The 24,920-nt window shown below is 49.4% G+C and overlaps 1 protein-coding gene across 3 annotated transcripts; it reads left to right on the forward strand.

The window, feature by feature from the left end:
* Positions 1-24,860, forward strand: SAMD4B (sterile alpha motif domain containing 4B). Of its 3 annotated transcripts, none has more exons than XM_008582091.1 (12): positions 1-340; positions 10,349-10,819; positions 15,524-15,763; positions 16,302-16,411; positions 16,569-16,655; positions 17,429-17,768; positions 18,492-18,577; positions 19,086-19,204; positions 19,775-19,973; positions 20,160-20,283; positions 22,368-22,451; positions 22,659-24,860. In XM_008582091.1, the coding sequence occupies exons 1-12, from the start codon at positions 145-147 to the stop codon at positions 22,685-22,687; spliced, it is 2,085 nt and encodes a 694-aa protein (XP_008580313.1). In that variant the 5' UTR covers positions 1-144; the 3' UTR covers positions 22,688-24,860. The 3 variants fall into 3 exon arrangements, with proteins under 3 accessions (XP_008580313.1, XP_008580319.1, XP_008580327.1); XM_008582097.1 differs by having other exon boundaries at positions 23,008-24,860; XM_008582105.1 differs by lacking the exon at positions 10,349-10,819 and having other exon boundaries at positions 2-340.
* Positions 24,861-24,920: the final 60 nt, after the last annotated feature.

The following is a 24,920-nucleotide window of genomic DNA, read 5'->3' on the forward strand; positions in this document are numbered from 1 at the left end:
CACCACCTATTGCCACCACGCCAGGGAACATTCTTAAGCCCTGGCCCTCAAGGGAGAGGTAACAGGAGCCCAGAGCCGAGACCATGTGACGGCGCTGGCCCTTGCCACCGCCGTCCCCCCCACCCTGGCCCCAGGCCTGGCACCATGATGTTCCGAGACCAGGTGGGCATCCTTGCTGGCTGGTTCAAGGGCTGGAATGAGTGTGAGCAGACAGTGGCCCTGCTGTCACTTCTGAAGCGGATCACCCGTACACAGGCCCGCTTCCTGCAGCTCTGCCTGGAGCACTCACTGGCGGACTGCAATGACATCCACTTGTTGGAGTCAGAGGCCAACAGTGCTGGTGAGTCTTTACCCCTAGAGATGGGAGTACAGCAGGAGGGAGATCTGGAACAGATGTCAGATGGCTGAAGAGACCAACCTAACAGTGGTGCTAAAAAATGTGGGTTCTAGGCTTGTTGGTGGGCGGGGAGCCCCAGATCTCTCAAGTCATCATAGTGGGTCTCCTGGGGCTGTGTGGCCAGATATCCTTTGGCCTGAAATGGGGGACTCCTTGGGGAGGGCAATGTGAAATGGAAACTACAATAACAGAAGAAAGATCATGTAGGTGGCTTGTGTGGGGAGCTGAAAGGAACAGACCAAAGTCACTACCTATGAAAGGGGGATGGAAGATAAGCAACAATTCATTTCTTAAGCTCCAGGACATCAGAGCTAGGAGGGAATTTCAAGAGAGTTTTGACTATAGGTATAGTCTTACATATCAGTTCCCTAAAGCAGTCAGTGGAGAGGCACTCTCTTCTGTGAGGTTGGCACTGGGATGGGTGATCCAGGCTTTAGAATCTATCCCTAGGGCTCCTGTCAGGGATTGGGCCAGAGAACCATCTCAAAGGCCACTGCTAAAGCCATTCTTACTTTCTGGGCCTCCACAGGGCTGGGTGGAGCTGTTGACCCTGGTGACAGGTGGGAGAGATGGAGGGTGGAGAAGAGGGAGAGTAGTGGATACCTGAAAGCTAGCTGGAAGGGGATCCAGGGCTCTGTGCAGAGTTTGTCCAAATTAGTTACCCTAACTTTTTCTACCTTCTTCCCTATAATAGTTGATATTGAGCCCTTACAACAAGACAAGTACTGTCTTTACTTGTATATTAACTTTGAAAGCAGTGTTCTTTGGTGGCTTTTGAGTCATACTGTCTAGGATTTTTTTTTGAGTCATACTGTCTATCACTGCCATGTAACCAAGTAATCTCTCTGTGCCTTGGTTTCCTCATCTTAAAATCAAGATGATAGGGCCGGCCCGTGGCTCACTCGGTAGAGTGCGGTGCTGATAACACCAAGGCCCCGGGTTCGGATCCCATATAGGGATGGCCGGTTCGCTCACTGGCTGAGCGTGGTGCTGACAACACCAAGTCAAGGGTTAAGATCCCCTTACCGGTCATCCTTTTAAAAAAAAAAAAAAAATCAAGATGATAATTACAGTAGTCCCTCTTTGTCCATGGTTTCACTTTCCAGTTTCAGTTACCTTCAATCAGCTGAGGTCTGAAAATAGGTGAGTGCAGAAAAGTAAGATATTTTGAGAGGGAGAAAGAGCACGCATTCACATAACTTTTATTACAGTATATTTTCTTGTTAATCTCTTACTATGCCTAATTTATAAATTAAACTTTGTCATAGGGGTGAATGTATAGGAAAAAACATAGTGTATATAAGGTTTGGTACTATCTATGGTTTCAGGCATCCACTTGGGGCCTTGGAAACATTCAAGATAAGAGGGATAAGGGGAGACTATTGTATATCTGCCTTGTAGGGTAGTTGTGAAGGATTCAGTGAGTTAACACACGAGTAGCCCTTAGAACGTTGCCTGGCATGTAGTAAACACTCAACAACCATCAATTGTTTTTATTGTCAGTAACCCATTTAGTTCTCACAACAACTCCATGAGATAGTTGCTATTATTATCCCCATTTTGCAGGTGAGGAAACCAACATGGACTGCTAGGATTGGGATTTGGGGAGCCACAGAGCTGCCTGGCCTCCTTCAACTCCCCGTGCCCAGGTGCCTTAACAATAGTCATCTTTATTTTACTGAGTTTTTATGTACAAGTCACAGAAGCTCCATGGTTGTAGGAGAGGATGGTTAATCAGGCCAGGAGTCACATCCACTTAATTCCTAGTTTGGCAGATAAAAAGCAGTAAGAACCCAGCTCAGCTCCAGCAGGCTCAGAGCCCATCCATTTCTCACCTTTGCCACCCAACCCACCATGGAGGGCTCCTCTCTGCTCTAGCACCAGGGGTGGGAGTTCCGTTCATGGTATTGCTCTGCCCCCCAGAGTGCAGGCTGTTTGGTACAGGCTAGAATCTTACACACCTTTGTTGTATGTCCCCAGCACTTCACCCTGAGCAGGCAGTGGAATAACTACTGGCTGCCAGTCTTAGCTGTATAGCAGAATCACCAGTAGTGCTTGTTGCTATTTATTTATTAGAGCATTTTTAGTTTTTGCTTTTGTTTTCAGAACTTGTAATAAAATCAAACCATACAAAAGGTGAAAAGTAAGATCTCCCTTCTAGACTCCATGTTCGCAATTTCTTATTTGTTTTATGAGATGAATTCTGTGCATGTATGAACCACATACGTCTCCTTCCAGCTTTGTCATCGTTTTTATTGTTGTAACACATATGGCCAAACATCATGCATATTGGCCAATTTGCTTTTTTCACTTGCCAATATAATTTGAAGATCATTCCATATTCAGCACATACATATATACCTTGTTAATGGCTGCATAAGAAGAATAGGTCACATTTATAGAGCCCTACGAAGTACCAAGCAGTGCTTTACCTTTATTACTCATTTAACTTCACAATAATTCTGTAGGGTAGGTCCTATTATTCTCCTGGTTTGTTCTTTTTTTGTTTGTTTTTTTGGGTTTTGTTGTCGTTTTTGGCATCTGGCCAGTACGGGAATCAGAACACATGGTGTTATAACACCTGTTCCCCTGTTTTACAGATAAGGAGACTGAGGTCTGGAGAAGTTAAGTGACTTGCCCTGGGTGACACTGTTGGTCAGAGGTAGAGCTCAAATTTGCCTTTAGGCTCTACCTCACTATATATCTGGTTTTGCTCTTACGAACAGTGCTGTAATGGGTACCCTTTAAGCATCTCTAGAATAAATTTCTAAAATTCTGAGGAACTGCTAGTTTGGAGGTATGTGCATTTAAAATATTTGTTCTCACCACTTTGACCTTGAAAGACATGCTCCACATTACCCAAAGAAACTGAGGCCCATCCCAGACGTTTTGCATTGGGATATTGGGGATAATGACCAAGCAGGGTTGAGAACTGCTGCAGAATAAACTGAATGATGAGTGAATATACGAATCAAGGTCTTTATCTACAGCCTCATGTCAGATGGTGAGAATATAACAGGCTGGTACTTAGATGGGTGGAAAGGTAAGGAAAACTTAGAGTGAGGATGAGAAGGAGGGCCATATTGTGTTCCATAGTCACCAGGAAGCCTGCCAGGATTGGAGCGAAGTATGGCTTGAGAGAGAAGTGATAACAAAGGTAAATTCTATAGGGCCTTGAATGCTTCTTTCCTACTAGACAAGGCCTGCAAGACTAAGGAAGCCAGTGTCTTCTGTCTTACTCCCACCCTCAAGTAGAACATCCCACACCCTCACACCTAATTTGTAAAGGAAGAAGCTACTTTCTGGGCCTCAAGACCTGCCTCGTGGCAAGGACTGTACCTCCTCTCACTGTTTCTTCTCCTCTGTTTATTATTGCCTCCCCATTCCCTTGTGTTTCCCAAATTTGTATCATCCTCAGAATTACCTGGAAGATAGGGGGGTGACTGTTAAACTCCAGATTGCTGGCCCTCTCCTCCCCTTACCCACTAAATCAGAATCCTGAGATGGGCCTTGGAACTAGTACCACATAGTTCTGATGACCAGGCGGTGTGAGAGATGATGTTCTGCCAGATGATTCATTTGTCATGGGGCACAAGACCAAGATCAGGATACCCAGAGTTCAGATCTAGCTCTGCAACTAACACTTCTTGTGACCTGGGCCAGTCCTACCCATCTGGGGCCTGAGGATCCCCATCTGGATAGTGAGGGGGTTGTTCTAGGTACTTTCCAGGTACCTCTTGGGCTCTGAAATAATGTACCAAAGAAAGCAGAGCCACGGCTAAGCATACTGCTTTTCATTCTTTGGGTGCCCAGCACATTCTTCTAGAGCAACAGTTCTTAGTATTTAATGGGATGGACCCCTCAAGAAAATCTGCTCCTCCTCCCTCAAAAGATGCACACTTACCCCACAAACCTAATCTTGAGTTCAGTTGGTTCACCATTCCACATTTAAGAGCTACCCATTACAGGATCTGAAGCCTTTCTTCAGCTTTTCAGATTTCTTCAAACCAGGAGGGCTGAACAGTGAGGCACATCCCCTGCATTTTTTGGGGTTTTATTTGTATGTCCCAACCAAACCTGCTACTTCCTCCAGTTCTCTAGGGAGACCCTGGGGTTGGGTTTGGGTCACAGCTGCCCACATGCCTGTCTCCATCTCAGGTCAGGGAACACAGAGGAATTGACCTAGGCAAGTGTGTCCTGATCCTGGCTTAGTGTCAGAATCCCCCAGGGGCTTTCTAAAAATAACTTTCTAGGTCCTGTCCTCAAAGATTTAAAGCTCCCTGGTTGACTCTTGTGTGTACCCAGTAGAAAACCTCAGTGCTGACGCTGATTCTGAGTGGGCCCAGAAAGGTGGTGAAGGTACTGTCATATGACCTACTGCAAGTGGGGAGTGAGGGCTTACAGCTGTGGAAGGGAGCTCTGGCACGGGCTATCTCTTCCTCTCAAGCAGCTGGGAGGGTGTATGGAAGTCCTCCAACTCACGTAGCCAACATTAGTTTCATGGAAGCAGAACCTGAGGCAACACCCAGGAACAAAAAAGCAATACTCCAAGGGTCTCTGAACAGGGAAGGAGAGGCCCCAGTTTCCCCTTATCATCCCTATTCCTTCTCCCAGTGCTATCTTTACTTTCCTGTCTGTTTAGAATTATAACAGCAATCCTGGCCCTCTCCTTTCCCCTGATGCTGACTTGGACCCAAAGGGTGTTCCCATGGACAGGAGAGAAGAGACTAGGGCCAGGGGAGCCAATTTCCCCTTCCCTCCCTGGTCCTGGAGCTTCCTGGGCCACATTTCCTGCATTTCTTCCCACCTCCTGTCCTCTGAGTCAGTCCCCACATCCAGCAGGTTTAAGCCCTTCCCTCTCTGGCTCACTGAATCTGGGTGGGGAAACTGAGGTCAGGAGGGGGCCATGGCATGTGAGTCACCAGAGCTCAGCCCTGGTGCCTCCACCCTCCCCTTTCAGGCTCTACTGACAGTTCATCAAACAGAAATGTGAGCCCCCCTCCAGCCCTTCCCCATGTCTGTGTGAGCTTGGATGAGGCAGAGAGGAGCATGTTTGGAGCCAAACCCAGGCCCCTCTGACTGGGCCTGAGGCTGCCAAAATTGTTGCACCAGCCCAGCGCATAAAAATGGATTTGCTCTGAGCCAGCCCATGGCTCACTTGGGAGAGCGTGGTGCTGATAACACCAAGGCCAAGGGTTCGGATCCTATATAGGGATGGCCGGTTCGCTCACAAGCTGAGCATGGTGCTGACAATACCAAGTCAAGGGTTAAGATCCCCTTACCAGTCATCTTTAAAAAAAAAAAAATAGATTTGCTCTTATGGCAGTCTTGAAGATATATTTGGCTCTTGTGATTTGCCAGGACCCAGGGTCATGACCTACTTAGCTCTGGTCACCTGGCCAGCCCTGTCTCTATTGCCACTGTGGCCAAGGAGGGCACTCATACAGTCTCCCTCATCCTCTCCATGTCTGCAGAATACAGGTTTGCAGCATGGTAAGAAGCAGCCATTGGCGTCATGGCATTCCCCAGCCCCCTCCCCCATCTGCCCACCTCCAGAATTTCATCATTGCTAGTTGTGCCTCTAGCTCCAAGGAACCAGAGCTGTGTCTATGTTTGGTAAATAAATGTGTGAAATTCCCCACCCCTGTTGGGAATCTTAGCGGGGAGGCCCAGATGTACTCTCCTACATTGACTCCCCCTAGCCTTGAAACAGCACAGGCTCTAGATCTTCAACCAGGAGCAACAACAATAATAGTTCAAATATATTGAGCACTTACCACATGCCAGGCACTTTACACGATTGTCTCGTTGAGTCTTTACAACAACCCTGTGATGTAGGTGCTTTTACAACCCCTATTTCACAGAAGAGGAGACCAAGGCTCAGAGAGGTTAAAGGACTAGCCCACAATTACATTGACCTAGGTTGCGGAGGCAGAGCTGGATTTTGGACCCAGGCACATTTGTCTGCTGAACTTGTACTCTTACTCAGTGTACTGTGCTAGAACCTGAGACTGGATGACCTGAGGTTGGTGGGGAGGGTCCTAGAGAGAGGGGATCCTGGGGGTGCATTATATATACATAGACACCACTACCTTCCAGGGGGACCATCTGGGTTCAATTGTGTAGGTATTCATTGGGCCCCTGCTGTTCCTCATCTCCGGGCCAGAGTTTTCTGATCTGGGCAGGAAACTAGAAGTTCCATCCCCACCCATCATCTGCAACCCCAGCTGGGCTCACCCCAAGGGGCCGGAGGCTGCACAAATTCCTTGGACCAGTTCCAGTACTCACTGATGCTTCCCAGTCATGGGAGGCCCGCCCTCCCCACCACCACCACTCCACAGACACACAAACACACATTTCCTCAGGGTCAGCCTCCATTTGTCCAAAACCACTCTTCCCTCTCTCAGCAGTACAACAACGTCCTTCATTGAGCCCAGTCCTTGGGGCTATTCTGTCACATCCCCTGGCAGTACCAGAGGAGAAGCTGTGTCCCTTATCCCTGGGGTCCTGGCAATACTCTGAGGTGGGGGAGGGACTAGACAAGGCTTCTCTCTGTCCCAGATGCCTCTGGCTACCCTGCAAGGCCTAAACAACAGCAATTGAGAATGTCAGGGTAGGGCTGAAGGGGCAGGCTGACTGCCAGTAAAGGGAGAAACACCCAACACTGAGCCATGTACTGAGTGCTGACTGTGGACAAACTGTGTCAGATCCTTTACATGCATTTCCTCCATCTCAGCAGCCCTATAATCTCTACAGCCCCATAATCCCTATTTTACAAAGGAGGATGCATATTGCCCAGGTAACTACATGACATACCTAGGATGCAAGTCCTTGACTTTCTGTCCCTAATGTTAATCACTATATTTCTTTGTATTTCTCATCAAGAACTAGAAACTAAGGGACTAAGTCAAGGAAAGGGGGTACTGGAGAAGTCCTTACTAAGGGATCCAGTGCCAGATGTGGGTGGAAGGCTCCCTGACTTCAGGAAGGCCTGTCCCACCTTGGAAAGATCTTAGATATGGAGATAGCCTGAGGGACAGCTTTGTGGTCATGGGGAACTGGTTCAATTGAATACAAATGGAGGGGATTAGTTTCCTAGCTTTGAGTGGTAGACACTGAAGGGGAATCTGGAAAGCCAGGGAAGGGAAAGAAGGACACTTGGCATTGGAGGGAGAGAAGGTTGTGGGTAAAAGTTCTCTCATTTCTGGAGGCAGACAGACCTGGTCTTAAACAGGTCTCGGTTCTGTCATTTACTAGTTCTGTCACCTGGGGAAGATGACTTCACCTTCCCAAATTTGTTTTCTCATCTGCAAGGTGGAAATGCTAAAACAGGGTTGAGGCGGGGATGAAAAACAGTCACATTCTTAGCATAGTGTTTGGTGCATAGTAAATGCTAAGTAAATGCTATCCATTATTACTATCGTTGTTAGTAGTAGTACTAGTACTATTAGTATTGTTAGTTCTGTTACTAGTTTTGGCCAGTTCTGTGGCCATAACATGAATTGATGGCTTTGAACAAATGAATTCCTGAACACTTTAACAGGGGTTCTCTAAGGAGGCTTGGAGCAGAGAAGCCCAGGCCAAAAAGTGCAGTTTAGGGCCAGCCCATGGCTCACTTGGGAGAGTATAGTGCTGATAACACCAAGGCCACAGGTTCAGATCCCTATATAGGGATAGCCAGTTAGCTCACTTGGGAGAGTGTGGTGCTGACAACACCAAGTCAAGGGTTAAGATCCCCTTACCAGTCATCTTAAAAAAAAAAAAAAAAAAAAAATTGCAGTTTACATAACCAAGAGTTGGGAGTTGTGTAGGATTCATTTTCTTAGGGCTACAAATTAAGCAGAATTAGAAGGGTATGAGAATTCCAGGCCACAGACTTCCAAGCAGGTCATTAAAAGAAGAGTACAAAAGGGGCATTTTCTTAAGTTTTTATGCAAGTGGCCAGGTGTCTGTCCTGCAGTGTGGGAAGTGGAGACCAGAGGTCCTTGGAATCTTAAGGCCTGAAGAACTTGGGTTGAAAGACCCACAGATGCCTAAATTTCTGAGAACTGTTCTTCTGTATGCCTATTCATAGCCTCTCTGTTTCCTGGGCTGGGAGGTTAGTTCCTTTAGAATCTGTGTGTATTTGAAAGGAAGAAGCCACAGTAAGTTATAATAACCACGATATTAGTAAAAGTAGCTTATGTTTACTGAGGATTTACTTTATGTTATGGCCTCACTTAATTCATTGCAGCCATGTCAGTTAGGAATGATTCTGAGCTCTACATTACAGATAGGGAAAGTAAAGCTCAGTGAAGTGATCACTTCCCCAGAGTCACATGGCCAATAAGTGGTGGAGAAGGGATGTAAGCCACTTTTCTGTCTGTTCTTTTTAATCACCTGTCCCTCTGGGGTCCTAGCTCTCTCTGACTAGAGACATCTTTGCCCCTTTCCAGGACCTCACCATTATTAGCACATCTCTCAGAACTCCCTTGTGAGGTGTTTGCAAATCGTCACCTTGGCTACAGGTGTGGGCTCAGTTGCCCAAGAGTGAGGGCACAGTTGGCCTTGGCCCTTGATCATTATCTGTTTTCTCAAGTGTTGGTAATCTTTGTTCCTCTCCTTTTCCCTGTGAACATTATCTCCATCCTCCACTCTGTTTAGCTAGTCACAGAAGTGGTAACAAGGTTTTTGAGGGGGACAGTCAGACCTGTAACCATTCCTTCCCAAGGCTTTCTTTATGTGGCCAGCCTGGGGCCTTATTCTTGGAGAGCTCCCTTCTGGGTCAAGAGGGGAAACTTGGCTCACCTTCACAGGACAGACTCAGGCCCTCAGATGATGGGTTAGGATCACTGTGGCATGGAGTACTCAGGGGAGGCTTCCTGGAGGAGGGTAGGTTTAGATAGTCTATAAAAGACATAGAATTTGGATAGGAAGGAAAGAGGTTGTTGCAGGCTAAATCCTTGAATCTGAGCCTGAGTGTAGAAGCCTGGTTGAATGTAATGTGGAGAGAGCCCCAGGGAAGTTGGGAGTGTCCTGAGCTGAGTCTTTATCTGGAGGAATAGGAGGTAGGGAGTACCCTGGAAACGAAGGTAATGTTGGGCTGGGAGTTCTTGAACTTGAGTCTGTTGGTGCAGGTTGCCATTGGTTGCCAAAGTCTTGGTCAGGAACATGACATCCCCGTGTGATTTAGGAAGATAAATCCATCTGGATGTATGGGATGGATTCGAGGAGAGAATCTAGAGGCAGAGAGACCAGTTAAAAACAACAGCAAGCATTTACTAAGTGTGTCCTAAATGCCAGGCCACTTGCCATTTCTTTTTTTTTGGAGGCTGGCTGGTACTGGGATATAAACCCTTGACCTTAATGTTGCAAAACCGCACTCTAACCAACTTTTTCACTTTCCATTTTTTTATTATCTCATTGAATCTCAAAGCAACACTGTGAATTGGGTACTATAATTATCTCCAGAGTTTTGCAGATAAAGAAATCAGTGTTTGATGAGGTTGAAAGTGACTTACCCAAGATCCAGCTAGTACACTGGGGAATCCAGTCCATGTGATTCCACAGCCTGAGCATTTAACTACTATATTCTACTGCCTTCTCCCATCAGGAAGGAGGCTGTTTTGATAGGGGAAAGGGGATAGAGACCATGAAGATAAAGATGAGGGGATACAGCAAGAAGAGCAGGCCTGGGGACAGCAGGAGGAGCTCAGATTCCAGAGTAGCAGGTTTGGCTGATTGGGAGCCACTGCAGGTTTTTGAGAACAGGATTGATAGAACCAGGAAAAATTACTCTAGAAGCAGAGTGAGTGTGTTTGATCTCACCTACATGAGGAACAAAGTCAGGGGTCATGAATGGAAAAGGGAGAAGAGATTGAAGCTGAGGGAGTAGGCCATAGGCAGCTCTCTTGGATTTGTAGGATTCTCCCACCCCTTCTCTCCTGACATTCCCTCTTATCCCCTCTGTAGCTATTGTCAGCCAGTGGCAGCAGGAGTCCAAAGAGAAGGTGGTGTCCCTCCTACTGTCCCATCTGCCTCTGCTTCAGCCAGGCAACACGGAGGCCAAGTCGGAGTATATGAGGCTCCTGCAGAAAGTGCTGGCCTACTCGATCGAGAGCAATGCCTTCATCGAGGAGAGCCGCCAGTTGCTCTCCTATGCCCTCATCCACCCGGCCACCACATTGGAGGACCGCAACGCACTGGCTCTCTGGCTGAGCCACCTGGAAGAGCGGCTGGCTAGTGGCTTCCGCACGCGGCCAGAGCCTTCCTACCACTCGCGCCAGGGCTCGGATGAGTGGGGAGGCCCTGCAGAGCTGGGCCCTGGGGAGGCAGGGCCAGGCTGGCAGGACAAGCCACCCCGGGAAAATGGACATGTGCCCTTCCACCCATCCAGCTCAGTGCCGCCTGCCATCAACAGTATTGGGAGCAACGCAAACACAGGTGAGGGGGAGGGGATCCCAGTAGGGCATGCCTACATGAAAAAGATCAGACTAGGTTTTGTCTTCACTCACTGTGCAGCCTTGGGCAAGTCACATAACCTCTCTGAGCCTAAGCTTTATGAGGCAGTGCAGATATTGTGAACTGGTGTTCCCAGAGCTGAATCTGATCTACAGACATGTCTTATTGAACTCATACTTTGGTTTTGTTTTGTTGTGTTTTTAAATAAATTTGGTGTTATAAGGAATCAGGAATTTTCCTCTAAAAAATCAGATTTTCAGTTTCTCGTGAAAAGCCAAAAGATCTGGCCGCTCAAGGCCTGTATTCCCAGTAGCAACAATAATATGGAGCTGAATATCATCCATTCAGTTAAACGCTGCACACATGCCCCAGTCTGTCTCTGTCCCCCGACCGCCCCACCCCTTTGAGCATTTCTGATACCTGTCTGGCCTCTGAGAGCATTATGCTTGTGACCCATGATGGAGGGGAGACATTATCATCTGAGGTCCCTTACAGGTTAGACATAGATTTTTGTATCTGGCCTCAATTTACAGCCTTGTTTCTGAGAAGTCTGTGTATAAATCTGTCTGTATAAGACAACTCACACTATAAGGCCTTAGTTATAGTAAATAACATATTTGAGTATTACTGGTTACTCTTTTTATGAGTACTTTTCAGATATGATCTCATTTAATCCCCATCACAACCATATCATTAGCCCCATTTGACAGATGAGGACACTGGGACTCAAAGAGGTGACATGTATTCAAGATACACATAAAGCAAGTGGTAGAATTGGCCAAGGTTCAGACCCAGGCAGTCTGATGCCAGAGCCTGCCTCTGACCATTACTCTGTCCTGCCAATTCAGTGGGCTTGAAAGGGCTCTCTTGAGTAAAAGCACCGGAGGCTGGCCTGAGCACGATGAGTTGGTATCCTAGTGACTTTTTGAAATGTTAGTTGAAATGAACAGGATAAGGGAGGATGGCTTTTCCAAGCATGGTGAGGTGGCATGACCTGACTCAAGATAAGGGGATCATGACTTAACCTTGGGGTGGTCAGCCCCCTTCAGCAGGCACTGGTTAAAGCAGGCACTGCCACTCCTGAGAGAGTGGCAGTGAAATGTCATGTGTGCCAGTGGGTGGAGGGAACCCTGGGTCTCTGTTACCCAGTTGTCACAGCTGGAACCTGGTGCACATCAGTTACCCCTTGAGCCTGTTTCTTCCCCAATTAATATGGAGGATGGTTCACCTGCCTCCATCCCCGGTGTTGGTGAGAACCTAGGGAGACAGGGTAGGAGGGCATTTCCAAGGAACTTTAGCAATCTGAGGTTTCTTGGACCTTGTTTTCCAGTCTTGGAGCATCACAGTTCCTAGGTCCAGGTTGGGAGGATATATTAATAATTCTAGCTAAAAAATACTGAGTACTTAGTCCTTGCTAAGAGCTGTTCTGAGAACTTTATACATACAAATAAATTGGTTGAGTCTCAGAAAAGTCTCTTCTCTAAAGGGGTATAGCCAGAATTTAAATCCAGGCAGTCTGGCTCCGGAGCTCATACTCTTTTTTTTTTTAAAAGATGACCGGTAAGGGGATCCTAACCCTTGACTTGGTGTTGTCAGCAACACGCTCTCCCAAGTGAGCCACGGGCTGGCCCCAAGAGCTCATACTCTTAACTGTGCTACACTACTTCTACCTAAAAGTGATTGCCCTGGAGATGCTCAAACCTCATCAAAGGGAGGAGTCACCCATGCACGGTGCCCATAAATTTCTTCCTCCCTATATCTTCTTGTTTCTCCATAACTGGGACTTCAGCAACTACTAAAGGACCAAGCTTGAACATGTTAGATAAGGATTTGGACCATAAGGGAAAAAGGAATTGGACATTCCACATAGAAGACACAGCATGAATTAAAGGCACAAGGTTAGCAATTGGAGGGAAGAATATGCAGACAGGTGTGGCTGGGATGGATTTAAAAGAGTAATGCAAGCATTTAAGTTAGTAATGGCAGTAGCAGATATTATATTTACCCTAAAGGCCTCATGTGGAAATAGAGGCAAAAGGGCAAATGAAATGACTTGCTTAAGATCACATAGTTAAGAGGTGGCAGAATCAGGATTTGAACTCAGATCTGACTTGACTCTCAGACCTCATTGTGAGGGCCACATTCTGGGAACCTTGAAGGATAGGATGAAGCTTTTGGATTTCAGGCACTTGCAAGAAACAGGAAACCATTAAAATATTTGTGAGTGGGGAGCAAGGATTGGCCTGTGAAGGGCAGGCAGGGTAGGTTTGGGGTGTTGCCAAGGACAGACAGGGTTTCTTGGAGAATGCGAGGCCCTGGATCTCCAGCCGGCATTCCTGTTTTTGTAATTCTTATGCTGTGGCCAGCATCCACACCAGTGCGGGGCCAAGCAGGGCTCCTCAGGAACTGCATGATCGTTCCAATCAGGATAATTTCCTGCCCTCTCAGCCTCCTTTGCCTGCCCACTTCTTGGTTGAGAGGGGAGGAAGGAGGAAGCCAGAGGCTCTGAGACAGGTGAAAAGTCCTGTGTTAAGGGTTCCCCAGGCTCCTAGGACCCAGAGTATGCCATTTTCCTCTGTTGAGTCCCAAAGGGGGACAGAAGCTGGGGCTAAGTGAGTCCAGAGGCTTGGAAGGAGCCCTGAATAGAGGACCCCAGAGGTCCTAGGCAGGAGCAGAGGCTGGCCTTAGTACACTGCCCTCTCCGTCAAATGACTTCCTGGCCAGGAACATCAGTATTGTTACAGATAATGGAAGGTGCTTTGGGGTCTGCAGCAGGCTGGCCCTCCTTCCTGGGCTGGGTGTCAGTAGAGCACTGGCAGGAACGCCAGCCTTTCCATTGGAAACGGGCTGTGTTCCCTGTCTCTGTCTCCCAACTCCCTGTGGCAACTGGGACAAAGGGCTTTAATTCCCTGGGCCTTGATGTTCTCACCTACCCAGGATGAGGCTTTTTGGTTTTGTTTCCTTTTCTTTTTCTCTAAACTGATTTGGGGTTCTTCTGGTTTCCCTGTGTCAAACCCAGAGGGCCCTTTAGCACCCTTTTTTCCTTCATGAAACTTTGCTGGAAGGTTCTTGTTTGTAGTGCGCTGTGCCTGATCCCAGGGACGTAGAAGTGATTGAGCTGGGTTGCTGTCCATAAGCCCACAGTCCAGTGCAAGAGTCAGACTAGTGAGGAGGGCAGTAAGCACTGGGCTTGAGGCAGCACAGAGGGGATGCTTGAGCAAGACACGAAGGCAGAAGCAGTTAGCAAAGAAGGGTGGGAGAGCAGTGAGCTAGGCAAAGGGACAAGCATAGCTAATGGCCTAGGAGCTTGTGGGAACCTGCCTTGTCCTGGGAGTGGTTAAAAATCAAATTGGATCCCTCTGCCTACCTCAGATGGACAGAGGATGTGAAAAGTCCTGTGAAAGAGGGCCTGGGGTCACATTGAGCCACCAGGCCTCACTAAACAGGAACGGGGCTGTCCGGTTAGCTCGGTTAGAGTGTGGTGCTGATAATATCAGGGTCCAGGGTTCCCTGTACTGGCCAGCAACCCCCTCCCCACCCCACCCCCATAAAAAGAAATGGGAGGTGGTAAGGCTTAGTGACAGGGATCTTGAGGGAGCAGTTCCAGTAATTCATTCATTTACAAGTACTAATGAAACAACTCCTCTGGGCCAAGCCCCACTGTAATTACTGAGGATATAATGATGTTTAAGACAGGACAGGTCCCTGCTGTCATGGATCTACTATTCTAGCAGGTGGATACAGTTAATAAGCAAGTAAACAAAGAGCTAGATAAGATCATTTTAGTTTGTGATAGGTGCTGTAAGAAAGAAAGATAAGACAGTAATGTGATATAGTGACTGGGATTGGGGGTGGGTGGGAGGCAGCGACTTCAGATTGAGAGTTCAGGGTAGGCCTCAGAGGAGGTGACACTTGAGATAAGACTTGGGGAGCCAACTGCTAAGTTCAGGAGGATAAGAAGAGCAGTGCTGGCCAGTTAGCCCAGATGGTTAGAGTACAATCTTACAACACCAAGGTCACAGGTTTGGATCTGCGTACCAACCAGCCGCCAAAAAAAAAAAAAAAAGGAAAGAAAAATGCAAAAGTTCTGCTGAGGCCAGAACAAGCTTGAGCATTCCAGGAACAAATGGGGATTCAGGAAGAGGCAAAGGCAAGAAAGACGTAAACCTAGGGGTGGGTTGTGGGAGTTGAAAGGTCAGAGACAAACAGGGGTCAGGTTCTGCATGGCCTTTTAGGCATGTGGAAGAGTTTGAATTTTGTTCTCAGCATCGAAGCCATAGGGATTTATGCAGGGGACCCACTAGGTCAGATCTGATTTTTAGAAGGATCAGTGTAGCTACTGTGAGGGGAATGGACTCTAGGAAGCAAGAATAGAAGGAAGAAACCAGTGAGAATTCTGTGGTAATAATTCAAGCCAGGAATGCTGGTGGTTTGAACCAGGGTGCTGGTAGAGAAAGTGGGGAAGTTCAGAGAAGTAGCTGACAGCTTGCCGATGGTTTGGGTGTTGGGGGGTTGGAGGGTGAGAGAATGACCTGTATCTAATAGGCAGTTCTCCTTACACCCCAGGGTTCCCTCCCCTTGGAGGATTATGGGGCTGAGCTACCATCCTGGCACTGACCAGCAGGCATGGTCTGTTGTGGTCAGATCCCCAAGCCTGACCTGTTATTTCTCTCACCCTCTGTCTAGGTCTCCCCTGCCAAATCCACCCTAGCCCACTGAAGCGCTCCATGTCACTCATCCCTACGAGCCCCCAGACCCCCAGTGAGTGGCCGAGTCCAGAGGAGCTCGGAGCCCGAGCTGCTTTCACCACGCCCGACCATGCACCCCTCTCACCCCAGAGTAGCGTGGCCTCCTCTGGCAGTGAGCAGACAGAGGAGCAGGGCTCCAGCCGGAATACTTTCCAGGAAGACGGCAGTGGCATGAAAGGTACAATGTGGAGGGCAGCACCAGGACCCTTCTCCAGGGGCTTCTACAGAGCTAAGAGGACAGAAAGGATCTTGTAGACACCACCAGCCTACCCTCCTGAGGAGGGGACAGGTCTCAGGGGAGTAGACAGTTTCTGCCCTTAGGGGTCAGGATCGAGCAGAGACCCCCTGCTCACCCTCACAGGCCCTGGTCTGATGTGGGTGGAGCCCCTGCCTTCACACACCCAGTCTGGCAAGGAAGCCAAGATACAGGTAACTGACAGAACAGAGGTTCCAGGAAGACTTTAGAGAAATTAGTGAGGTCACTCTAGTACACAGCCAGCTGAGCAGCTCATTTGGGTCAGATGTCCTATCCAAGGAAGGCTACCTGAAAGGGTCTGACTGGGCAGATGAAAAAGTAGCTCCTCCCACTTCCTCTCAATTTTCTGTAGCTTTTAAGGCTGCCTGTGGTTTATGACTCTTTCCTCCCCACAACCCTCCCTCTGTCATGGTCACCAGGGCCAAACCCCTGACCTTTCACTCTCCCTCCTTTCCCGCAGACGTGCCCTCATGGCTCAAGAGCCTCCGCTTGCACAAGTACGCGGCTCTCTTCTCACAGATGAGCTACGAAGAGATGATGACACTGACTGAGCAGCACCTGGAGTCTCAGGTGAGGCCAAAGGGATCATGAGGGAGGTGTTGGGAGCAGCACCACTTTGGCACTACACTTGCAGTCCATGCCTCTTCTGTCTCTTTGGTCCTTATTGCGGCACCCCCTACCTCAACCTCCCATTTCTAGCTTCTATCTGCTTCTGCCCTTATCACAGAATGTCACCAAAGGTGCCCGCCACAAGATAGCCCTGAGCATCCAGAAGCTGCGTGAGAGACAGAGCGTCCTCAAGTCTTTAGAGAAGGTGAGGACCTGGTATCCATATCTCCAAGGCCAACCAGCCACTCAGTTGTAGGAACAGACCAAAGGCTCTGGATCAGCCTTGCCATCAGCTTCCTCAAGCGACCTCCCCTCTGGGCCTCCCCACTTCTCAGGTCTGACCTCTGGTGGCCCCAGCCCTAGGGAGCCAGGCTCCAGGGACCATGTGCAAGTCGGCATCAAAGGGCTCAATTGCCTGTGGCTAAGAGGCTCCCTTCCTGGTCTGTCTGGTTTGTGATTCCAGAATCTCTCTGTCTTTTGATTCTACCCCTTCTCTCCCTTGTCACTTTTCTGTTTCAGACTGGTCTTTCTAGTAAAGCAGGGTGTCTCTCTGTGCATGATCCACTCTTTCCAGTGGACTATTTCTCACCGATTCAATTCTCCTTCCATGTTTACCTCCATTTGCATTCCTTTATCCCTTTCCCTGCCGCTTGCCTTCTGTTTTTTCCCTTCCCTATCAGTGTCTTTGTCTGAATATCTGCTTACATCCTTGGTGGGTCCCTGAGGCCCCATCATTAGACCACCTTCTCCTGAGTTCCATGGGACTCCATCTTGCAGGGGAAAAAGGAATGTGTGTGTGCACTTATATACCTATATATGTGTGGGCTTGAGGTGTCCTTACCTGCCTTCTCTATGTGCTGGAACCCAGGGTCCCACCCACTCCTCTTCAAGCCCTGACTGGCCCCACTTGTGTAGACATTCTCTGTGCCTAGCTGTGGGTATCTGCATGTGACCCTAGCCCATGTCCTCCCCACCCAGGATGTGCTGGAAGGCGGGAATCTGCGAAACGCTCTGCAGGAGCTGCAGCAGATCATCATCACCCCCATCAAAGCCTACAGTGTACTTCAGGCCACTGTGGCCGCCGCCGCTGCCACCCCTACTCCCAAGGATGGGAGCCGGGGGGAGCCACCACTGCCAGGTGCTGAGCCTCCTCTAGCCCACCCTGGCACAGACAAGGGCACTGAGGCCAAGGACCCTCCAACTGTGGAGAACTATCCCCCTCCACCAGCTCCAGCTCCCACTGATGGCAGTGAGCCAGCCCCAGCTCCCGTCGCCGACGGAGACATCCCCAGCCAGTTTACACGAGTGATGGGCAAAGGTGAGACCAGCAGCACCTGGCAGGACATCCTGAGGCAGAAAGCCAAGTGAACCCAGGCATCAGGGATAAAGTCCAAGTTAGACAGTGGGAGCAGGATTTTTTAAAGCCCCTTGGAGACTGGAGCACTACAGGGAGTAGCTGAGACTGAGGGTAACAAGGCCTCTGTCCTCAGGCATCCCTGGGCTGATGGTGGCTTACCTTTAAAGCCTCTAGCCTGAGCTAAAGTTGGGATGGTGTGTCTGTGGAAACTACATGTAGTAAAGGGTGAACAGATAAGGGGAATTCATTGATTCTCTTAGAGGGACCAAAGTCCAGGGGATGGGGATGGTGAAGCTCATAATGGGTTCAGCTTTTCCTAAAGCAGCATAACACAGCAGACTTTACACTTGGATTCCGATATTTTTAGCTGTGTGACCTGAAGCAAGTGACTCAAACTCTCTTAGCCATAGGTTCCTCAGGCTAAAAATGCCCACATTGACAAGATTGTTACAAGAGTTAAATGAGAAAGGTATTATCTACTTCATATCTGCCTTGTGCCAGGTACTGTGGTGGGTGCTTTGCATATCCTCTTGATAACCCAGGTACCATGCCTAGCACGTAGCTGGTACTCATCCAGCCTGAGTCTCCTGTTCCTCCTTCTGCACCAGCTGGCTGGGACCAGGGAGGCTGGAACATGGCAGAGGGCATGCTGGGGGCTAACCTGCTCTTTCACATGTCCCCCAGTGTGCACCCAGCTGCTGGTGTCCCGACCAGACGAGGAGAACATCACCAGTTACCTCCAGCTCATCGAAAAGTGCCTGACTCATGAGGTGAGGCCTTCTCCAGGGCTCCCAAGAAGGGAAAGCCTGCCCCATCACTCACAGGATCAATATTCCTTACATGGCCAACAGGGTCCTGCCTAGCCTGGCATCTATCTGCCCTTCCAGCCTTTCATCTCACCAGCGATGCGTTCAAAGGCTTCTTAGAGCCTTTGTACATATTTCTTCTCTCAGAAACAGTCTTCCTCCTTCCGACTTGCCCCTCAGCTCTCAGTTCAAACATTTGTACCTTGGGGGTGCCTTCACCAATCCCTCATACTTGTTCAGGTTTCTCGTGCCTCCTGGTCTCCCTCACGGAGAGGGATAACTTATCACAGTTATTATCATGTGTAGCTTCCCTCAGTTGAACTGTAAGCTCTGTGAGCACAGCCACCTCTGCATCACAGCATTGCCTGGCATAGAGCAGGCAAGTGATAAACATTTGAGCAAATGAATGAAAGACAGGTCTGCAAGGAGCACACCGCTCCCTGCTTCATCTCCCTCTGTGCCCCTATTCTAGGCTTTCACAGAGACACAGAAGAAGCGGTTGCTGTCCTGGAAACAGCAAGTGCTGAAGCTCCTCCGGACATTCCCACGCAAAGCTGCACTAGAGATGCAGAACTACCGGCAGCAGAAAGGGTAGGCTGGTGGCCTGGGTACAGGGACCTGCCCTCCCCAGGTTCTTGCTGGTTGGAAGGTCAGTGCTTAGAGGGTGATTGTGTTCTGAGCTGGGAATCAGGTTGTACTCACTTAGTTCCTGGGTGAAGACTCAAGTCACCCAGAGAAGACTTTACCAGAAGAAAACCAGGGTGGTATTATCACTAGAATAGAGTGTAGAGCTGACCAAAAAAAAACATGTACTGAGAGCAGGTCTGTTGCATGTACCTTCTCTGTACCTGTATGCAGAGGGTTATCAATCCCTTCTTATACCAAACAAACAACAGAAATGTCTCCCTTAAGAATTAAAGTTTGGGAACTGTTTTGGGTGGACAGTGCGGAAACCTTTGTATACTTCCCATCTTCATCCTGGGGGTACACTTGGGACAGGAGGAGACAGAATGTGTGATGTAGGGACTTGGTGAGGGAATCCTTGCTCAGAGCAGGTTCGTGTCTGTCCTATCCATTGTGGTTATGGGAGGAAGTGAGGAAGGGGTAGGCAGTTAGGCCCCATCCACCTAAGCTAACACCCTACCTTCTTCTCTCTCACAGCTGGGCATTTGGCTCCAATTCGCTCCCCATAGCTGGCTCTGTGGGGATGGGAGTGGCCCGGCGGACCCAGCGGCAGTTCCCAATGCCTCCCCGGGCCCTTCCACCGGGCAGGATGAGCCTCCTGAGCCCCTCAGGCATTGGGGGCATCTCCCCTCGACATGCCCTCACCAGCCCCAGCCTTGGAGGCCAGGGCCGACAGGTGAGCTGGCTGGAAGTAGAAGTCCTGGTACTCCTGGGGTTAGGGTGGCAGTACCTGGGACATGTGTGTCTGTACCTCTGTGTCTGGGTCCTGCTTAGAGGGGACGGGGCTTCTTTGCTAGCTCCACCACTCCTGCGCCTCTTCCTTGCTCACCCCCCACTTTCTCTCTCTCCATGCCCTATGCAGAACCTGTGGTTTGCCAACCCTGGAGGCAGCAACAGCATGCCCAGCCAGAGCCGCAGCTCCGTGCAGCGCACCCACTCACTCCCGGTCCACTCATCGCCCCAGGCCATTCTCATGTTCCCTCCAGGTAAGGTCCTGACCCTTAGGACTCTGCCTTGCCAACACCCTCAGCTGGCCTTTCCCTTCTCTCCTGGGTCTCATATCCACTATCCCTTCCTGACTGCATGAGCACCTCTCCCCATACTTCACACCACTCTGTACCCATCTCCCCACATCGTGGGAGGGTTTTTTTCCTCCTCTGTTTCAATTTTATCTCTTGGGTCCTGCCTTTCCTCTGTGTCTTTCTCTCTCTCTAAATCTTCTTTCATCCTTTACCTACATCATCTCCACATTTTCCCTCCCTGTGTCATAATCTTAATGTCCAGGTTGGTCTCTGCCACTGTCTCTTCATAGGAGCATTAAATATTCAATTTGGAAAAGGTTGGGGGGATAGGACAGTCAAAGTGTGAGGTTCCTGTGGAGGGGAGACCCACCCATCAGCCACCAGCATTCCTTCAGAGGCCAGGTAACCACGCAGGAACCAGTGGATATACCTCTGCTCACAGATCATCCTGCAGATGGGAGGTCAGAAGTAGGGCTGAGCGGGCAAAAGGGAGATTAGAGATGTGCTAGCCACAGGTCCCTGCCTAGCTTGACAAATGGGGGGTTGACTCCTCTGCCCTGTGCTGGGCACTCGGGCTGCAGAGATGGACAAAGCTGGTCTGGAATGGGCTGTCTCTGGAGAGGTCTTAGATGTGCAGGTGACCTTAAGCTCCTCTTGTCACAAACTGCCAAATCAGTAGGGATTCTTAATTTATGAGATTATGTGGAGTGCCATCTGTGGAAACCAGGGGACTCCATCCATCATGTTCATCCTAACACAGGGTTTGGCACATGGTAGGCATCTGTAAATGATGTGGAATGAGCGGATGGATGAACTACAGGAGCAAAAATAACCATTCTTGGGGCCGGCCCGTGGCTCACTCGGGAGAGTGCAGTGCTGATAACACCAAGACCCCGGGTTCGGATCCCATATAGGGATGGCCGGTTCGCTCACTGGCTGAGCGTGGTGCTGACAACACCAAGTCAAGGGTTAAGATCCCCTTACCGGTCATCTTTAAAAAAAAAATAAAATAAAATAAAAATAACCATTCTTTTTCCAGTATGCTGTGTGCCAGGCTCTGTCAGACAGAATCTTCCCAATTGTACATGTGAGGACACTGACATTATTCCCATCGTATCAGTCACCCATCTGAAACATAAAGGTGACTTGCCGAAGTTAAAAAAAAATTTTTTTTTTTAAAGGAAAGACAGGTGGTCTAATACAACCTGAGCTCAGGGTTCAGATGCGATGGTGATAAGAAGTGAGGTTGGAGATGGGAACAGGGTCTTCTAACTCCAGGTAAAATGCTTAGACATCCTCCCAATGGCAGTGAGGAGCCCAGGAAGGGTTTTAAGCCATGTGAAGTGGGGTCATGTCTGCCCAGGGAGGTGCTTTGTTTCCCAGATGCTGGAATAGGAGGCTCTTTTAAGAAGCGGTTTGAAGATAAGCCCCATGGCTGCTGTTCTCTTTTCTCCCACCTGCTTGGATTGCATCCTGCCCAGAGGAACAAGTCCAAGTGGGGACCGGACAGGTTTTTATTTAGCTTTTGCACCAAATACAAAGCAGGTCATCAATTAGGGAACCTGGGGCTACCCAGGGAAATGTGCAATCCGTGTCCAGAATAGTCACAGCCTGTGTGTGGCCTCCAGGAAGCTCCCTCAGATTCACATCATTTCCTCTGCAGATGCAAATCAGGCTTTTTCCGCATTGCCAAACCTGTGCCCCTGCCATCCTCTCCTCTGCCTGCTTTATAATACACCCAGTCCCTTTGTCCTTCATCTCTGCCCAGTCATATGAGGGTACTTCAAAAAGTTCATGGAAAAATACAGTTGAAAGATAATAAGTCTTACCACAAACTTTTTGAAGTATCTTCCTATCTTTCATCCAAGTGTGTGCATGTCGTGCATGCTCTTGTTTCTGTCTCTTGCCTTTTCCTCCCTCTCCCTCTCCCCCCGGAAGTCTCCGTCAGTGTTCCTCCCCCTCTCCCTACCAACATTCTTTGTCTTCCCTGCCCTCCTCTCCACCCAGTCCATTCAGTCCTCACTGCCTCCATTCTCTCTCCCACCCAGACTGCCCGGTCCCTGGGCCTGACCTGGAGATCAATCCCACTCTGGAGTCTCTGTGTCTGAGCATGACAGAACACGCCTTGGGTGGTGAGCATTTCCTCTTTCCCTGACCCAGCTCCCACCTACCCAGCGTCTCCACCTCTGAACTGAGCAACTCAGAATCATCCTGAGGGGTCCCTCGGGGAGGCCAGACTCCAGGGAGGGCCTGACTGGGATGACAGGCTATCTGAGTGCCTTTTCTTGAGCCTCCCACCACCTCCTGATCTTCCTCCCTTCCTCCCTTTCTTATCACAGATGGGACAGACAAAACCTCCACCATCTGACGGGACCCACAGTCCAGCGCACCCATAGGCTCCCTGGGCGGCGGGCGGGGGCCAACCCCCAACGGGCTTCTCCACAACAGTGAGAGGGTGGGCTGGCTCAGCTATACATTCTGATATTTTTCTACTCTCTCATCCTTTTAACTTTTGTTTAACATTGGCACACGCCTTGCTCACTCCCAGGCCCATCAGGGGATCTCTGCTAAGGCCAGGGGAGGTAGGGGCAACCAGGAAAAAGGGGGCAGGGACTGGCCTTCTTGCCTGCCCCTCTCCTTCTCTTCCTCATCCCCCACCTGGACCCATCCCACCCCTGCCTCCTCCAGACTGCTGACCACGTGCCTCTCCCTGAAGGAGCAGACTCCCCCAGAGACAAACTGACTACTACCTTGTGGAGCCTGCTCGGAAACATTTGACATTTGGGGAGAAATGAGCAGGGTAGATAACCTGCTCTCCAGAATGTTATTTGAGAGGAGCTGGGGAGAAGGAGAGCAAGGAGAGGAACTTCTTTCTCTCCTCTCCACCTTCTTCCCCTTTCCCATTCCTATCATTCCCCAAGGACAGGAGCCACGTTGCTCTTGTTCACCTCCTTTTGCCCTGTTTATCAGAGGTTCTCTACAATTAATTTCTTAGGTCTATTTAAGATACATATTTATATAGTTCTTAACAGTTTTTCTCTCTGATCATTCCCTCTCATTTTTAGAATCCCCAGGCCTCTCTCTGAGCCAAAACAGTGGCAGGGGGAGCCTGAACTTCATGAGGGGAGAGGGCAGAGCCCCCTCCTCCAGACCTCCTAGCTCTTACCCATTTTCCCTCAGCCCTGGCTCCCCAGACACAGAGGTTGAAGGTGGACAGCCAGGGCAGCCAGTGAGGTCAGGAAGTCTGTTGCCTTAACGTCCCCTTCCCCACCAACACACACCCTTCTCCATTCCCAGGTCTGGTTTGTGAAAGACTTGGGGGTAAGGAATAAGGGAAAGGGGATTGTTTGGTTTTGGGGTGCCCCCCACCCTTTTCAACCTTTCCCCCACCCCCTATTGTCATGACCTCACTTAAGTGGAACACTATCTCATAACCCAGAGATTCATCCCACCCCAAGTCAGACAGACCCTCTGGTCCCTGTTTCTAATGAGGGGTTGTGCTGGGGCCCAGGTGGAAGGAGGTGGTTTGGGAGTTCAGACTGTGGGGAAGCCAGGGTCCCCCTATTCTAACCCCCTCATCCCCTTCAACCCACCACTCTCACTGGGACATTCTCAAGCTTTTCACACCGAAAAGGAAAAAAAAAATGTTATTTTTAGATACATTTTATGAATAACTTTTGTTATGAATATGGCTGGTAACCATTGTGTATGTTATTAAAGATACAAAATGTTGGGAAAAAACAAAAAACCAAAAAAAAATTATAAAACCACCACCCTCCCTGCACTATCACCCCATTCCCCAGACCTTCTTGCCCCTGCTCTCCTGGTCTGTGGACCTCCCTCCACTCTGAGCCCAGAGAGGGGAAAGAAGCCAGGGGGTAGGTGGCCCTGGGACCTGCCTCTGGGTCCCCACCTCCTCTCCCAGAGCCGGGCTGGGTGGGGTGTCAGGTTTATTTATGTACCTCTTGCACACTCATCAACCTATGCAAGTCCCCCACCCCGGCCCCTCCATGTTTCTGTGCCTTTGCTCATTCTCCTCAAACTCCCAGGGCTTCTCTAGTTCCTCTCCCACTAGCTGCGGGAAGTGGGATAGACAGGCCACCTCGTTTGGAATCAGCAGGGTGTCCCTCTCATGGGCCCCTCACCTCTCCCCAGCTGGTCCCGTCTTGTTCACTCCCTATCAGGGTGAGGTGACTCTGCCTGGCACTGGGAGGTGGTGAGGGACACCCTCCCACACGCAAAGGGAGGCAAGAGCTGCCTCTGCCCCACCTGACAGCAGAGTGTGCAGGACGCAGGCGGCCCCACTCTGATGGGCAGGACCTTGACCCTGTCCCACTCCAGCCCCCTCCCCAGGCCCTCCTCCATGACTTCACCCTCCCTACCTACTTCTGTCCCCAGACCCACTGGCAGAATCAGCTTTGAGTAACTGTACAGGTTTTCTCACTGTTGGAGAAGACTTATTTGTTGGAGTTTCACTTGTTTAATGGTCTGGGCTTTTTTTGGAAAAAAAAAAAAAAAAAAAAAAAAAACCACCAAAAAAAGGATTCTGATCTTTGTTGTGCTACATTTCATGGGAAACCTATTGGCCTATTCTCTTTGGC

The sequence above is a fragment of the Galeopterus variegatus genome, unplaced genomic scaffold (genome assembly GCF_000696425.1).
Source record: "Galeopterus variegatus unplaced genomic scaffold, G_variegatus-3.0.2 Scaffold93, whole genome shotgun sequence".
Lineage (NCBI taxonomy): Eukaryota > Metazoa > Chordata > Mammalia > Dermoptera > Cynocephalidae > Galeopterus > Galeopterus variegatus.